The sequence below is a fragment of the Calliopsis andreniformis genome, chromosome 4, assembly GCF_051401765.1.
Source record: "Calliopsis andreniformis isolate RMS-2024a chromosome 4, iyCalAndr_principal, whole genome shotgun sequence".
NCBI classification, from domain to species: Eukaryota; Metazoa; Arthropoda; class Insecta; order Hymenoptera; family Andrenidae; genus Calliopsis; species Calliopsis andreniformis.
Genome location: NC_135065.1, coordinates 13,012,413 through 13,029,742, shown reverse-complemented (window position 1 = coordinate 13,029,742; position 17,330 = coordinate 13,012,413). Strand labels below are relative to the sequence as shown.

Sequence of the window (17,330 nt, the reverse complement as noted above, 5' to 3'; positions counted from 1 at the left end):
GCGCTTATCCCGTGATCACTGAAATGAGAAAAACAAGATCATTAATGGACTCGATCATCTTGATCTCGATTTTAAGATACTATAGTAGTCTGCATTAGAGGAGCATGAAGGTATACAGCGCTGATTTCTGAAACTTTAAGTAGATTCTGATATCTTAGAAACAGACACATGATTTATATCGTTCTTCCTTAGAAACAGAGATATCGGAGGAATTTTAAGATAATGATACGTAGACTGGAAAGTGGTACAGATAAACAATCTCTAACAATTTACAAAATTTCATACTCTGATTAATATTTGAATATGGTACAAGTAGCATTAGAGAATTGGAGCTGGAGCTACACGGAGATCCTCGAAGGTTTCGCTCCACTTGTGCTTGAACCTTGTCCATCGCGTGGCGATCGATTCTTGCAAATGATCGCAAGTTACGCGTGTATTGAATCATCGATGCAACCAAGGACAGCGTCGATCGTGATCGTATCTATGAAAAAATCGAGTTCGATCGTGTTACACCGAATATACTCAGCACCTTGCCCGTGAGATACTTTCTAGGCCGTGATCTAGACGGAACGCGAGCATAAAACGAAGGTTAAGGCCGAATTCTCGATGGACACGCGGTATTTGGCACTGCTGATTACACACGTGGGCTAATCTGTGAACCTATGACACGACGTTGCTATTAATATCGAAGGCATTTCACGAAACTCGCTAGATAGGAACTTGACACGATTTTTTTTGCAGTTTTGTGTTCTGGAAGCTTGTAAAAATTGGTAGCTGTTTTTTAATTGCTTTGAATTAACATTTACCTCACTAAATTCTTATTCCGTTAAGAGCTCGTTTTTATGAGTGGGTAAAATTCATCTTTCTTCTCAAGTTTTATTCATGTCTTGCTAGTAGCAGTCGTAGGACATAAAAATTAGAATCTGACAATTGCCTTGTGTATGTAAGTGTTTCATACGATGCAATTTTGATCGTTGTGGCAATTTGATTCGGTGACGGCGGCCTCGAGACGGTGACAAAACTCGAGGAAGCAATTAGGAACTTGTGACTCAACCAGGAAAGTTAAGGTCTGCTCATCCCCCATTTGCATCGTCGATATTTGCAATTAGATATGTTTAATTATCATTCACTCGATGAAATCGTTTATCCATGTCGAATTACGTAACCATGCGGCACTTCTCAGATAGGTAACAACTAGGAAAGTAGTCATATAAATTTCTGAACTATATTACATGTACGTAAATATTTCATACGATATATTGCAGAGGCGCCTAAAATAAAATCGCGTAGACGTGAGAGTCGCTTTCAAGAGTTGTGGGGTTCATCTAGCGAATAGTAAAGTAAAAAAATCTAGATGAAATCAGGATTATAAATAAGCTGAGACTTTCCCTCGAAAAGTAGATTGCATTTCTTTGAAGAAATCTATGATGGACAAGTGTGTTGAATGGTAAATAAGCAATGCAATTATTTACTCTCGCAGCTGTGATAATAGAAGCATTGTTAGAGCCGCTCTGTTAGCCATATACAATCATTGCATGAGTCAGTGGTATTTTAAATAATTGACATTTTGCAATTTATAGTTCTAGGAAAGCATTACCAGCCGAAACGTAAGTGAATTGTCGACAGGGAAATAATAGCACTTTTTACGAGCCCATGTTTATTAACTAACGATTAGCACTTGACACGAGTTGTAATCGTGATGTAAGGATCAATTCGCAAGAACGTACTAGTAAAACCGGAAACTACTGGGAATTTTTCCAAACAATTGGGTGTGCCATCTTAGAAACAAGTCTGCTCTGATCTAAATGCATAAAGTACGCGTAATATTTTAATCAGACGCTCGAATTAATCGTATAGAGGAAAATTTTTCTCCCCCCTTTCCTTATTTCGTAACAGTATGGAAACATAAATTGCGCGATAAGTAGTGGTATTCTAGTGTTAATGAAAAATGATAAGAGGTGTGTAATTAGCAATTACAAACGTTGCGTTTGCTTATAAATTAAAATTTAATTACTACTCTGCTATGTCTAATGTTAGACTATAAATCAAAGTGAGCTGCAGCTGAAAAAATTTGCATCGTATCACTGTCATAGATTTGAATTACATTAGTCAAATGATTGCTATACTTATGAAGAGAAGTTTGAATAGTTAGCTTAAATTATTAATTAAGCTCCTCAGAGGCCTCTCAAATTATATATACAATACATAAAAAATTCACAAAGTTAGGAACACCATTTTTCTAAAGTTAGTATGCCGAAGGGGTGAAATGAACCTGATCCCTACCCTATAACAAGGGATGTTAATCACAATTCCTCGAAAACCTCGAGAAAGCTTCTACCCAATGGAACCTCGCCTAGAACACTATCTACCAGTCGCAAGACCCGATAACTCCACGCCTCCTCTGGCATTACCTGTCCACTCGAAGAAGGCACGTGAAAAGAGCGCCAAATGAGATGCAATCACGTGGTCATGGTCATAGCAACACGTGCACCTACCAACCCTACTCCAAAACCGAAATCTATCGATCAGATTCTGAGCCATCCACTTCTGATTCTGTGATTTCCAGAGCCATCGCCCTGGCTAAAATCGCACTGACTCAGACCGAATCCAATAAACATGTCTCGACGTTAGCTGAAACAGAAACTAGCTGATTCACCACGTGTTGCACTCGACTCGGTCGCCGACCCCTTATCAACCGACACCAAGTTCACCGTCTTAAACCCTTTACTCTATCCTCCACTGTGACCAACCCGAACCCATCCTGAAGCAACCCACTGTGTGAACCCCTAACTGGTCAGACACCGAACCCTGGATCGGCCTGCCCAAAGGCCACGCAGTTCACTGGCACAGTGAAATCTGACTGAAATTCCTCGGTCTGTCCCCTTCGCTGCTACTCACCGTGGACAATGGAGAGCGAAAATTGGAGCGCGTCGTACACGGGCAGAAGATGATCGGTCATTCGTACGGAGATTACATTCCTTTGGCTGTGCGTGTTTGCTGTCGCGGATCGACGTGTGGACCAGGTGCTCTGACAGCGATGTCCAAGCGTGAGCACTCGCTGCTTGCCGACTGCCGACACCACGGCCACGCACAGTGACGAGTCCCACGTTCCCTTTCCACTCGAGAGCGCGCGCGCAAACCGACGTCGACGGCCTTTATTGTGCGTCCGCCGCACTGGCGAGCCGTCTCGCCGCGTCGCCCCGCACACGCGCCACGCTCCTTTATCAATTTAGCCACGAGAGGAACGGGTACACTCCCCGAACCCTCTGGGCTATTCTGAAACTTCGCTGGGCCCCGCGAACCCAGAGGAAAATTGGAGCATTTGGAGCAGCCCTGTACACGGCGGGACAGGCTCGAAGAGGGGACCATTGCGGAGCCATTGGCCAGAGGACTAGAATGCAAGTGGAGGGTGAATCGAGAGAGGGACTGGTTCGACTCAGGGGGCTGGGAGAACGGGTTTGAGGGACGTAGAACGGAGAGGGATAATGTAGATTTTGGGAGCTGAGGGGACAGGCTGAAGTTTTTCGAGAAGAGAATTGCTCTGCTTTGCTGTAGGCTCTTGTTAGGAATTGTGATCTTGTTGTGAGGGGTATTGTACGACTGTTTTCTGATCTGCAGATCGATTGCAATGACAGGACAAAGAGCCAGGGCCAATTGGTTGCTCGAGATGCAGTTCATCGGAGAGACGAGGCTCGTCAGGGGACCTTAATGAGTCCTAATTGAATCTAATTGAAAATTTTTGCCGCTCCCTGCTATGACTGGCGGACGTACGGTTTACTTAGAGAAATTGTCAAGAGAGACAACTTTCCTAAAATTTAGGACTGAAGTATCGTTCGTTGTACCTTATTTCTGATTCCTCTTATCAGAGTTTCTTCTTCCGCTGACGTAAGCATGACTTTGTTGCAGAATTGTTATCTCAAAGTCCCTGGCAACTATTCTTTCTCTCTCAAAGGTTGCAAGCACTCGTTGCAGGTGTGAAATCTCGAAAGATCTAACATTTGATTATATAGATCGTGCCCTGATAGACTTCTTTTCGGTAAATTTCTGTTGCTCGCGGAAGAATTTGGTGCATCGCCTAGAGGATTCAGACAGAATAATCTGGAAAGACTAAGAACACTCGAGACGCTTAATCTGATCAGTAACACGCGTGCAAGAAGTCGACAACCTTTTCTCATTTCGAAGCCATGCTCGACCTTCGACTTGCGAAACCCTATCCGCGCTGTTATCATTGTAAGAAGCTCGCCCGTTTGAGCTTATCAGGCACACTGGGCGATCGTCGATCAAATTTACTTGAAACTTTTCTTTTTTCCATTTTTGCTTCGATTTCTGTCGAAGAACGATTAAGAATCACTAGAATCGTATTATCTACTTGAGATACAATATTTCTATTTCAGTATTATTAGAGGAAGTATTTGAAAATTTGAATATTTGAAAATTTGAATATTTGAAAATTTGAATATTTGAAAATTTTAATATTTGAATATTTGAAAATTTGAATATTTGAAAATTTGAATATTTGAAAATTTGAATATTTGAAAATTTGAATATTTGAAAATTTGAATATTTGAAAATTTGAATATTTGAAAATTTGAATATTTGAAATTTTGAATATTTGAAATTTTGAATATTTGAAATTTTGAATATTTGAAATTTTGAATATTTGAAATTTTGAATATTTGAAATTTTGAATATTTGAAATTTTGAATATTTGAAAATTTGAATATTTGAAAATTTGAATATTTGAAAATTTGAATATTTGAGTATTTGAAAATTTGAAAGATAGGATACCATGAACTTGTTTGCCTATAGAAGATGATAAAGTTCGTTATCTCAGCTTGTGCAACATGGAAACTACGATGTTTCGCGAACCTCGATAAGTAGATAAGGCACGCGATCATCAATGAATCGCTGGTTTACACGGTGGCGCCTATGAAAACATTTCCTATCAGTCGGCGGCGATGCAATTACATAATCGGAGAAGCTAGATGCCTGTGGCGATTAAAATTTTCAATTAAAGTCAATCCAGCCTCGTCAGCTTCTAGAAGCTTTTTTTTCAGCAACCTCCGTCGATGAACCGATTAATAGGGAAACCGGAGACTTGCAGCAAATGTTGCAATAAAGACTGTAGAAAATGCAGCGAAGAGAATCGGTCGGTTTACCATCGAAATACTGTTCCAAAACAGTGGATTAATATTTCGCAATGTTGCACAATCTGTAGGTAACGCGAAGACAAGAAAAGAAAAGTTATAACGTATACTGCGTTACATCCGCAACTTGAACTAGGTTTCTGAACTGAGAATATCTTGGAGATCAGAGGCGACCTTTCCTATTACAAAAATATAATGTGAGACTTTTTAGTTCGTTAAAGACTATAATTACCAAAGCAATTAGATCTCTTTCTCAGGTCAAAGAGAATAGTTTATAAATTACTTTGTGCGCCAGACACTTAATCGCTAAATTCTTTGCGGCAGAAAGACAAGGTCTTCGAACAAGACCGTCTACCTGTTGGCGGCACGTTTGTGATTCCGTGAGAGTAACCTGGCCATGGTACTTCACACGACCGCCCCTGACCGCGAAAGGGATCGACGCATTCATTGATCCAAGGAGACGAAGCTTGCATAATTCTTCCCTTCTCTCAGAAGGGTCTGCTGCACAATGAACTGCGCCGCCTCTTCTATGAAGTCTCTTTCTGGGAAGTCTTAGCACTAAATTAATGGCTATAGTCTATGGGCTAAGCTGACTAGGAATTTGAGACCATTGACATATTGGACCTTTTGTATTGACCCTTTTACGCTCATTTAGTATGCGCAGCATAGTATCCTAGCTTAAGAAAATTGAATTAAGGTAACTACCAATATTTATTCTTGGTGCAGTTGCGCGTATACAACATTTTTGCAATTTTTAAGATATTGCAAATTCACAAGGTTTAGATTTTAGATTTTTTACAGGTTCAGATTTTAGAATACAGAGTGTGGGCGGTAAAAATCGATATTTCAAAATTCTTTGTCATGTGTCTTATCCCCATGGCTTATTAAGTATAAAGGCTTTCGCGAAAATTATGCCCTTGCAATAAAGAGGGCGGAATTTCTTGATTGCGGTCGAGATGCGAAAGGCACGCGTCCTAAAAAGGAATGCAATATGCCAGCTCTGGTATTCGATCATCAAGACATTTCTCGAAGCTTTGGCATTTTTTTCCTTCAATTCCTCTGTTCGTGAGGGCATAATATTCACCTGACTTTGCAAATATCGTGAGAAACTCCGATCTGCCACGACTTTATGTCGTGTGAAAACATTGACGCATTTCATATTAATACAATCGATTCTAGACGATGTTATCATTGTAATTAAACTGATCATCTGATTCCGAACATTGTGTACCTTCCAAAAATTTTGATAAGAAAGCCTATACAAACTCTTAAATGGTATTGTCAGGTTCACCGTGTTAATCGAAGCGATCTTCCCTTATTGGAAGCTGATAACTCTGTAATTTGATTTTTAGCCGATGATTAGGAATTAGAAAGCAACTGGACGAGAAGATCGTTTGAATTAGCTTGGAAAAATTAATCAGTCGTTAAGTAATCGAAATTAGTAGTAAATGTATGGAATTAGGAATAATTGAATTCTCCTCGAAGCTGAGCTTTTCTGATTACTCTTGAATTTGTTTCCCCTCTCCTCGTTTCGCGCCGTTTTCCAAAGCTCTCCTACGTCGGCGCGCCGCAAGGGCTCGGCGGCAAAGCGCCTCCATACGAATCTTTGTCCTTTCTTATCGTCCTGATCCTCGCAGTAGAGATCTAAGACGAGAGGTTCAAACTTCCTAATGATGTCTGTATAGACAGCAAAAGCTCCTGGTGTCAGTCAAAGGCAGCAAAGTTAACAAATCTCCTTCAAATAAATCCTACGATCGCCTATCGATTTAAAGGCGGGACTAGATCATTTTTGAATTACATAATTGTTGCTTCTGTCGTCTAAAATGTTCTCGAAAGTGTTTCCACTGATTTTGCTTAAAATTCTAAGTGAAGGTTCCTGTTTGTCGTGGCACAGTCATCGACAACATACAGAGGAAAGTTCAGACAAAATTGGTGTCCACACAATTCCCCTTGGTTCAGAGGCTACATTCCATTGGAGGTATATTTTGAGAAATAACGCAATAAAGTGTCTACAAGTGGTTTCCTGAGAGGTAAACATCTTTCAGGGTTGATTTCATGAGCGAGTCGATCGTCGCGGAAGTCCATCACGTAGGCACCGATAACACCTGGTTCGCTATTGGTTTCTCAGATTACGGAGAACTGAGACCCGCTGATTATTGTATCTTATGGGTCGACTGGCATCGTCAAGTACAATTGCAGGTATCGATCATGCACATATATGTTGCTTCAATTATCAAAATAAAGGAGAATATTCTGAGACTTTTGAAACGCCCTGTGTAACATCAATTTCGTATTCCAGGATGCGTGGGCAGACGAAGAAGGAAAAATCAACCTGGACTTGCAACAGGATTGCGAGAACTTCGCCTGGAGAAGAAGAGGAAACGTAACAAAGTTTACGTTCTCTAGAAAATTCGATACCTGCGACGAAAATGATTATATTATGGAGGTGCATAGAATTAGCTAACGTTTTCTTATCTTCATTTTCTACAATATGGACTTTTGCAGAGAGGCACCACCCACTTGGTGTGGCTGAAGGGTCTCGGTCCACTGTCTTCCTTGGCTGGTCTGCAGATTTCAGATGCAAAAGCCTCTGGTATGTCGCGAGCAGAGTTAATCAGGGTACTCCACAAGAAGCCAAAGTTTCCATCTGATTCGTGGCATTTGGAAGTGCTGGCTGATAGGGTGAAGGTACCCAATAAGGAAACCACTTATTGGTGTCGTGTTCAGAAGCTACCGCCCATTTTATCTCAGAAGTGAGTAACAACAGCAACCACTGTAATTGATATGTATGATAATTCGTTCTTCGTTTATAGACACCACATCCTCCAGTTTGGTCCAGCTATTCAGTCAGGAAACGAGCACCTGGTTCACCACATGGAGGTCTTCCACTGTGCTGGACCAGTAGATATAGAGATCCCTCTGTATAATGGCCCCTGTGATGCAGCTGAGAGGCCAGAGAAGACCCAAGTGCGCTAGATTTTTTATTTTTATTTGAAATAATTTTAGTCTGAACTCCTCCCTCGTATTTAAATCTTTTATTACACTCCTAGATATGCAAGAAAGTTCTAGCAGCCTGGGCAATGGGAGCAGATGCCTTCGTTTACCCTGAGGAAGCTGGCCTCTCCATTGGTGGAGAGAATTTCAATCCCCACATCATGCTGGAAGTGCACTATAATAATCCTGAACTTCAGGATGGAAACATCGACTCTTCAGGAATTCGTTTCATCTTGACAAAAAGCCTCCGCAAGTATGACGCTGGGGTGATCGAGTTGGGATTGGAATATACTGACAAAATGGCAATTCCTCCGCAACAAGTAATGAATTAATAAAATATAGTCGTGAAGGATGTGTGCTTTTAATGAAATCGATTATTTTCCTAGGAAGCCTTTACTTTATCGGGACACTGTATTCAAGAGTGCACAGGAGTGGGCCTCCCTCAATATGGCATTCACATCTTTGCATCGCAGCTTCACACTCATCTGACAGGCACGAAAGTCATCACTCGTCACATCAGAGATGGCGAGGAATTGCCTCCACTAAATTACGACAATCATTACTCCACTCATTTTCAGGAAATTCGACTTTTACCGAAACATGTTGCCATCTTACCTGTAAAGACTATCTTTTTTTTATATTTTGTCTTTTTTAATATTACACTTTTCTACTATCGATTAATTGCAGGGTGATTCTCTGATAACCACTTGCACGTATAATACGATGACCAGGGAAAACATTACTCTTGGTGGCTTTGCCATTTCTGATGAAATGTGTGTGAATTATATTCACTACTATCCTAATGCTCGGTTAGAGGTATGGTCATGGTCGTATCTTGTGGGAAACTTTTTTTATGGGAAGATAAAATATTTTGTAGGTATGTAAGAGTGCTATAAGTGACGATGCCTTGAGAACCTACTTCCGGTACATGAGAGAATGGGAAAATCAACCAACCAGTATCGAAAAAGGGATTTCATCGAATTATAAGAGTATAGAATGGACCAAGGTTCGGGTGCAAGCGCTTCATGATCTCTACGAGGCAGCTCCATTAGGTTTTTCAATCTTTTAATGGATTAGTATCTAAAAAATATTATTTGAAACAAGAATGAAATTTTATTTAAAATTGGGATGTGGTATGAAGCTAATTATATTTTTAATTAGGAATGCAATGCAATGGCTCTGATGGATCTCGATTACCTGGACTCTGGGATAATATAGGAGCGACCCCAGTGAGGCTTCCCATATCTCCGCCTGCTAGAAATTGCCCAGACTTATCTTTGAAACAAGAAATGTTAAATTACGCTTAAGTATTTTTTTTCGTATAATTTATTTTCAGGAATACTAATGAAATGAAACTTTATATCTGCAGAGTGAGATTAGATTTGGAAGTTAGTGAACTGTAGAAAACTTAATTATAGTTGCATATTACTCAACACTTGTTTTGATCTATCTTCTCTTTTTTATTATCTATATTCTTTCAAGATTACCTGACAAGAATACAGTTCTCTAAAATAAAACAAAAGTTCTCTGATTACAATACAGAAAATGCTTCAACTTAAAATGCTTTCTACAGAAAAAAAAGTACCCCTGAGGGGTGACTATACATATTTCTGGTATAAAAGTTTATAAACTTCCGGTATATTTATATGTTTGAGGGGGTCTTTTGGCAGTACAGTGTCTTGCTCGGGGGTAAGCTAACTTGGTTCAATTTTCGTGTAACAGATACTTGCTTTATGGAAATTGGTAGTTGTAAAACGCAGAATAGTAAAAATATTAGTCATAATAATTATAATAATAATATAATTAATAATTCGTATTAATAATAATAATAATTAATGGTAATAGTGGAAACTTTGACTTTACACGTTTCATGAATGTACAAAAGAGGGACGCATCTTACGCTAAATGCGATATAAAAATTAAAAATATCCAATATTTACGATATAATACACATGGGCGACTTATACATACATACGCACACACACTGAAACCACGCACACGATAGTTGCCTTTTTCTCTTTGCTAAAGCACAAAGATCACTCTTTGAAGAGTATCTTCGTGTGATTTTTTTCTTCTTTTCTCCACGTTTTACCGTGTATAATACTTGTACAAGACTCCATTTTTATCGAACACTCGTTAGACATGTTTTTCAACTTTGATTACAAAAGAAATTAGCTCACAAACGTCCTAGCATGTAATATGCGGTATTCTATCATCGAGTATCAAATTTGTACTGCCAAATGTGCTTTGCTTCGCTTTTCTTTGCTTCAACCCTTTGAAGTATACATTTATTAGATTTTTCTTTCTGATATCTTAGAGAGTAATCATCTATGACATACAATGAATATAGTTTTATGTGTAGGTACGCAGTAGAAGTAGAATATAAAAGTTCATCTTTCAGGAGTTTGTAAAATGTTGAGTTATTCTATTGTGCAATCCTTCAAAGGGTCATTCGTCGTTCTCTGTTGAAGGTATAAGAGAGAATCTTTCTCTTTGGTGCTCCATTAAGCTGTACTTAGACTACACAAATTGTCGATGACAATTTAATAAAATTTTATATCTTACAAATAAATATATACGTAAAATGCAGTTGCTTCCAATAATATAAATTAATTCAAAGAATTAGTTCAACGTAGACAATGTGGACAAAAGGCAAAGACAAGTCTAATTACAGCTTAAGCATTCAAATGTTCTTCCATTGCTTTCTGATATTCCTTTAAAAAAATCGAGAGGGCAAATGTATTTGAAAATATTCTTACAAAAAGTAGACTGACTTACAGTCTGCAAAAACACGCGATTTCTTGGGGAAGAAAGAACTTGGATACTCGGTAGCAAATGGAATACAACCAGTATAGTTTGCGTTACTATTAAGCTTCAATTTGCACATCTCAAGGAACGTGCTTCTTCAAAACTTCCGTAGGAATTCTTTAGGAACGTAATTGATTCGAAAACGCGTGGACAATTCTCTTGGACATATCAAAGGATGTCGTTACCGTTATCTTGTAAAAAAATTTAGATTCTCTGCTAGGAACACGCTCCATTGGAAAAAATACTTATGCTCTAAAGCGTGGATGCGTAACAAGTCGGACTCCTTCGTGTCTCTACTCATTGTCAGTGGAGGAATTTCCTTTGAAAATCTTTTCTCATAGTGACTGTCTCACGTACGTGCGAACACATACGAACGAGATATCGTGGCTAAAACTTCGCGGAAATACAAGTATAAAATATATATGTATAATATATATATTACGTAACTTTTGAAGCGAGAGCAAATTCAGCTCCAAGTCCATCTCGCTACGTTATTCGTATGCGTACCGATACAAGAGGAGTTCGATTGATTTGGGTTCAGTCAAAGCCTGTCTACTGTCTATTCAGCGTTGTATAAACGATACGTCACAAAACTAGTAAAATATATTATAAAAAAAATCAGATTTTACACTTCAGCCTTAGTTGCCGCGAGCTCTTTTTCTCGAAGTGTACGACTGACGGTACGATGTGTATCAACAAGAACCTCTCGACTAGAGTGATTGATTGTTCTGTTGCATATGCATCTGCAAGAAACAGTATAGTATACCAGCCTGCGCCATCACATCCACGGTGCCCGCAGCCAATGGGTCTCGACTTTTTGCGTCAGATCGTGAATTTGTACCAGGTCGCAGAAGTGTCGGCCCAAACACCGTCGCTAAGTTGTGCAGGGACATTTTATTTTGTGCCTCGTGCTTGTTAACTCGTATCAAGTGAGCTAGCAAAAAGTCGATGACTGCCTTATTTACAGCTGGCAAACGTTCATACTCTCTCCTTAGGGCAGCACCTTTAGATAATTCCCCGGTTTGGAAAGCTTCTAAGAACGATGGGTAAAGAGCATCCGTGAAAAGAGCCTCTGGCATCTCGCGAAGGTATAGCTTAAGGACTCCGGTTACGGAATGAACATCCACCTATTATGAGTACAAATATAAATTATGTGGAAGAAAAGATGGATTTGGATACGAAACTATTATAGTTCTATGACAAGTACCTCCTTAAGCAATTGTTCTGCTTCGTATGAATTACTCTCAAACGATTTACGCAACTTCGTTAAGTCTGAAGCTGAGCCAGAAACGCGATACAAGCCTACTTCTCCGACTCCTCGCCTTTCCACTTCCCTAACGCACGCTGTTATGATGAAAGGAACGTCGCGTTTCTCACGCCTATAAAGTAATTGAGTACGTAGCTATTTATTGTCGTTTAAGATGAAATGTTCTTCAAATCTGAAATAGCAGACACGTGGAACATACTTGCACACTTGTTGGATCTTAGCCCCGAATAATCCTTGAGGCTTGGCAGATGGTACCCGTCTTAATGTCACTTCACTTGGAACAAAACGTAGAGCCACGTCTAGAGTAGCTGGTCCTAAATTTAAGGATCTCTCCACTTGATCCGACTGAAGCCAGGTTCGACTCAGTCTTTGGATACATTTGCCTCGTAGTACTGAACGCGTTCCACATTCTTCATACAGTAAAATTCGAACGTTTTGGCTTCCTTCTAATTCGACAACAAACGTTTCACCTGTAATAAAATAGTTGAAGATCATTCGAAAGTTCTTACTTGAATTTTTACTAATTTTTTATTTAAACAAATAGTTTTTACCCCATGTTGGTGCTTGGCCTCTTGCAACTCGACTTCTCGCTCGTTTAAAATAATGTCCATAACTATCAACCTCCACGATAATATAGAGATCTCCCACTCTATCTAATCCTGGTGGTGTTAGACCAAGTAAAGTTAAATGAAGGTCACCTAGTAATAGGCTTTCATCGCGCCCTGATCTCAATAAATAGCTTCCCATATCTGTTTGCAAATAAGTGCGACAGGCTGTAACCCACGCCTGTAATTCATACATCGATAATGGTAATGGTCCTGGAGGTTGTCCACCCTAAAAAGTGAGAAAAAAAATATCTGTCATCTCATCGGTCGTTGAATTAATTTCATGAATATATCATTACTTGCATCCTTGTGCTCGATATTAAAAAAATATTAAGTATTTTCACGTAATTTATTTCTACGTAATCAGTGAATTACGCACCTTTGACTTATCTAGGTACATATGGGAACGCATTACCTGTTGCAATGCCTCCACCGCTTCAACCCATTGAGAGCGTTCAAATTCACTGGATAAAAAGAACGTGTACGAATTTTGTACTCGATGTTGGCTTTTATATGCAACGCGTAATACTAAATTTGGAGATGCTAATACTAGTTGAGCTTCGAGCTCGGCAAGCTTCTTCCTATTCTTTTCTGAACCTTTACCGCCGAGTTTAATTCGTTTCTCATCGTTTCGTTCTTCCCATAAAATTTGATCACGTACTGTACAGGCTTGTGATCTAAATAAAAGAGATATTAGAAATAGGAGAATTAGTTTTCCACGATCCTCTATGAAAATGGATATTTTTGATATGTACCTCAGAGCTACCACGTTTGCTGGACTAGTCTCGCGTGGTTCAACACCGTCTTCTGTCACTGAAGCTTCTGCCACTGGCACATACCACTTCAATTCGAACGTAAATTTATCTCTACCAGAGGCTTTATATTTTGCACAAGCGATAACATCGTTAAACAGGAACAGGTGTCTCAGTTTTCTATGTCCGTCTGACAGCTCTACCACAAATGAATTTTTCACTAATCTTCGTTGTGCTCTGTCATGACTCTGAAATGAAAAATGATATCTGCACATATGTTATAACACACTGAGAACTGTCTTGAGTATTTTTCACTTTTGCTAACCGGAAACATTGATTTCGTTTGGATGATATTAAACTCGTCTAGGAAGTTTCTAGTCATAGCAAGAGCTTCTGAAAGTGGTGCATGATCGGCATGATTCACTGGCGTGTGCTTCAGGAGATCCTGTAATCAATTGAAATATTATCAGTGCGAAGTCACAGATAAGATAAAGCTCGCTAAGTTGGTATATTTCCACATACTTTAATCGACTCATGCAATTAATAATGTCATCAATAGTGCGATTCGGATGTTTGCATATGTTTTATGATATCTAAAAAAATATAAGCGAACACTTACATGTAATACCAATGCATTCTTCTGCACTCGTGCTACCGGTTTATGCAGAAGATCTTCAAGAGACAAACCTGGACCTTTCGGAAATCCTCTGAGTCTTATATCTCTGGTAATTTCACCAAACTGAGTGGAATGGGCAGAACATCTTCGCACTGTATCAGTAGCACGAGCATAATTGTGTAAAAAAGCTCCATATAATCCAATATTGCTGGCCATTACCTGTGATTAATTATCGTTGCATAAGAACATGAGATAAAACTATTTCCTCTATACTCGATTCTCACCTTGAACTGCTCGCCTATAGCAGTTTTGCTGTCCCACTTTTCTAGCTTTTTCCTGAGTCCATCCAGAAATGTTTCATGTAGTGCGTGTAATTCGGGTATCTTATAAAATATTGTGCCAAATTCATCTTGCGAAATAACTGGTTGTGACGTTGTCAGTGTTGCTCTGATAGGCTTCATGTACTGAAAAGAGATAGTTTTACTTAGAGACAGGAAATTTTGTAAATTTCATTTCGATTATAAAACGATACTACATACTTGTAACATTATGTTTAGACATTCGACATATATAGTTTCACTTTCTACTACCGAGTTTACAATACATTTAATCATAGACGTTCTATCGTCCTCACGGTCTTTACTTTTCTCTTGTCGGCGTGGTGTAGTTGGCGTCGGCGACTCTAAGCTCCCTTCGCTTAAGCTTAATGGTTCCGCATCGCTACTACCCGTTTCATTGTCTGTGCTTAGAGCGCGTAGTAAAATTGGCGGTGCCGGACTTGCACCCTCTTCATCCTCGCTGTCCATTGCTGCTCTGTGTCTGGAAGTAACAAATTGTGCATCAGTCACTTGACACGTATGCTTCAATTTTCAATCGTCTTAGCTCGACTTACTGTATAAAATAATCGATGTTAACGTAGTTGCTCTGATTGCCCGGTGAATCGGGATGAGAAGAAGGTGGTCTTCTTGGCGGCGCTCTATTACCATTATTGTTTCCAACAGGAGGAACACGAGCATCAATATATACATACTCTCCTGTTTGATCCAAAGCTACGGAATCGTAATACGGTTCTTCCTCTGATGCCTCTGCATCACCGTCTTCCGCTTCTTCATTAATCGCATTTTCCGAATCTGTTTGTTAAGCACAAGCATAAATGGAATTGAATAGAATTATAGGAATAACATAAAATGAATACACCACCTTTTTCATCCTCCTCTTTGAGGGATTCTTCATTTTTTTCTTTCTTTGAGCTCCCTGTCACTTCGATTACAGTGACATAATTACTTGGCACATCTGGGTCACTGTTTCTTCTAAGTTCAGGCACTTTATCAGGACTTTTGGGTATCTCACTTTTAGGTCTTTTATTTGTATTAAGGGTAGAGCTCAGTTCAGACACACACTTATCTTGAAATTTACTTATATCTTCACGCACAGGAAGAGGTGGAGCTGATGGTTCCACATGTTGAATATGAGATGCATTTGTGAAATCGGACAAACTGTTTTCTATGGTTTGACAAGTGTGTTGATTTTGAGATTCTGTGAGTTGCTGCTTGTCAGGACTCGTTGCACTATTAGTATTATTTGCTAATTGCTTGTGGCGTTCAACATCTGCTAATAATCTCTCCAGATATTCCACGTAAAATTCTTCCTTTTCAAGTTCTTCTTTCAATGCTGTTACCTGTAAAATCAGTACAAAACTTATATGTCTGTGTAAACTGTGTTTATATCATTGCAATGGGAAAAGTAAATATAATTTTGAACACATTTTTAATGTTCACTCTATCAACATTATAGAGATAAACTAAATGATTCAATTACAGGAAAAAATAAAAAAATATAGCTTGTTTTTAATTCTTCAGTAAATAAAGTTCAGAGAACTAGGAATTACACTACTGTAGAAAATAACTGCTTAATTAGCAAAGTAGTTGATTTGATGACTCATGAAATAAAATCCTCATTTCCTCAAGTATAAGGACAGACTATATTCTCTTTTAGAGAGTAGAACAGAATCTTTGAATGAAGTTCTCAATACAAAAAATACAATATCACTCAATCTCTCAAAGTTCATTCCACAACTACTTGTAATTTTTATATTCCAAGAATGAGTCATAGTATAGGAACCAAACAAGCCAGTCTCCACTTAAACTTCATTCATGACTCAGTAGAAGGGTCAAATGTACATAAAAACAGATAAGTCTCCCATAAAACTTGTAGCCATGTAGAAACACTGTAGATCTACTCTGTAACTCGGATGGGCACTTTACAGCTTTGCAAATTCTCTCGATATTGACCTCCTGATTATTCTGGGCAGCAGCAATTTACCACCCACTCATGCAGACTCCCCCAGCCTGCAAACTGCACTGTTCTAATCTCTGATGATGAGCTGTTACCTTCTGTTTATGCTTGACTAGGTTGGCCCTGACGTCCTCTTCCCAGGCGGCCGGCAAGGCGCTGTCAGGGAATCTTTGTACCCAGACACGCTGGAAATCCCCGAAAACGCTCATCCCTCCACTCCAGAGCGTCGTCGGCAAAAACTCCTCGGGGACGATGATGATTCCCAGCGCGAATCAGACCGCCGTGTACATTGCACGGGCGCGGCGATAGCGGCTCTCACTCGAATTCGTCCGATCGTAATCTCGTTCCGAGGCAGAGAACTCACTGAGGCGTACGTGTCGCTGTGACGAGGCATAAGTCGTTCTTTTTCCCTGTGAACTATCCTCGTTCCTGCCACAATAGCCTGACCCGTAGAACGAAAGGAACGAGCGTCATACGGCCGCTGTCATCTTGTCGACATCTCCTGCGTAGCTCACCACCATCCGATCCTCGTGCCCTCTCCTATCATTTTGACGCCTCCGCTATACCGTGTTCGCGGACACTGCCCCTTGCTGTTCGAGGTTCGAGCAGGTGCGCCTTGACGATACTGTTCCCTTTGGCGCTTACGCAAAATAGAAATTTGTCTAACTTGCGAAACGCAACAAAGCGCTGCCTCTTACTTTTGGCAGATAGAATTTACGCTCACCTTGACGGTGGCTCTATTGCGTTCGATTCGAACGTTTCATAGGCTTGGATTTTCTAGGATTTATGTCGTCGAGGAAGTTGCGTGTATAATTTTTTTACGTAATTGTTAATTACTGCGTTGGG

The 17,330-nt window shown here is 39.6% G+C and overlaps 2 protein-coding genes and 1 long non-coding RNA gene across 6 annotated transcripts; 1 reads left to right on the top strand and 2 right to left on the bottom strand.

Annotated features, from left to right (window-relative positions):
* Positions 1-613: 613 nt before the first annotated feature.
* On the bottom strand, positions 614-2,548 carry LOC143178069 (uncharacterized). Its single transcript, XR_013001715.1, has 3 exons — positions 2,284-2,548; positions 807-1,194; positions 614-660 (listed from the first exon to the last, which is right to left on the bottom strand). It is a non-coding gene; the product is annotated as an uncharacterized LOC143178069 (long non-coding RNA).
* Tbh (tyramine beta hydroxylase) lies at positions 1,649-9,687 on the top strand. 2 transcript variants are annotated; one of them, XM_076376498.1, is made up of 11 exons: positions 1,649-1,814; positions 7,015-7,125; positions 7,193-7,346; positions 7,447-7,593; positions 7,653-7,900; positions 7,961-8,114; positions 8,198-8,461; positions 8,528-8,758; positions 8,829-8,957; positions 9,019-9,193; positions 9,303-9,687. In XM_076376498.1, the coding sequence occupies exons 3-11, from the start codon at positions 7,203-7,205 to the stop codon at positions 9,446-9,448; spliced, it is 1,638 nt and encodes a 545-aa protein (XP_076232613.1). In that variant the 5' UTR covers positions 1,649-1,814; positions 7,015-7,125; positions 7,193-7,202; the 3' UTR covers positions 9,449-9,687. The 2 variants fall into 2 exon arrangements, with proteins under 2 accessions (XP_076232613.1, XP_076232611.1); XM_076376496.1 differs by lacking the exon at positions 1,649-1,814 and having other exon boundaries at positions 6,810-7,125.
* Positions 9,688-10,041: 354 nt separating this feature from the next.
* On the bottom strand, positions 10,042-17,010 carry Rhogap1a (Rho GTPase activating protein at 1A). 3 transcript variants are annotated; one of them, XM_076376490.1, is made up of 13 exons: positions 16,580-17,010; positions 15,390-15,867; positions 15,082-15,319; positions 14,729-15,008; positions 14,474-14,653; positions 14,193-14,408; positions 13,899-14,018; positions 13,577-13,821; positions 13,201-13,498; positions 12,768-13,050; positions 12,416-12,686; positions 12,157-12,328; positions 10,042-12,076 (listed from the first exon to the last, which is right to left on the bottom strand). In XM_076376490.1, exons 1-13 carry the CDS (start codon positions 16,691-16,693, stop codon positions 11,660-11,662), a joined length of 3,312 nt encoding a protein of 1,103 aa, XP_076232605.1. In that variant the 5' UTR covers positions 16,694-17,010; the 3' UTR covers positions 10,042-11,659. The 3 variants fall into 3 exon arrangements, with proteins under 3 accessions (XP_076232605.1, XP_076232607.1, XP_076232606.1); XM_076376492.1 differs by having other exon boundaries at positions 13,237-13,498; XM_076376491.1 differs by having other exon boundaries at positions 15,082-15,295.
* Positions 17,011-17,330: the final 320 nt, after the last annotated feature.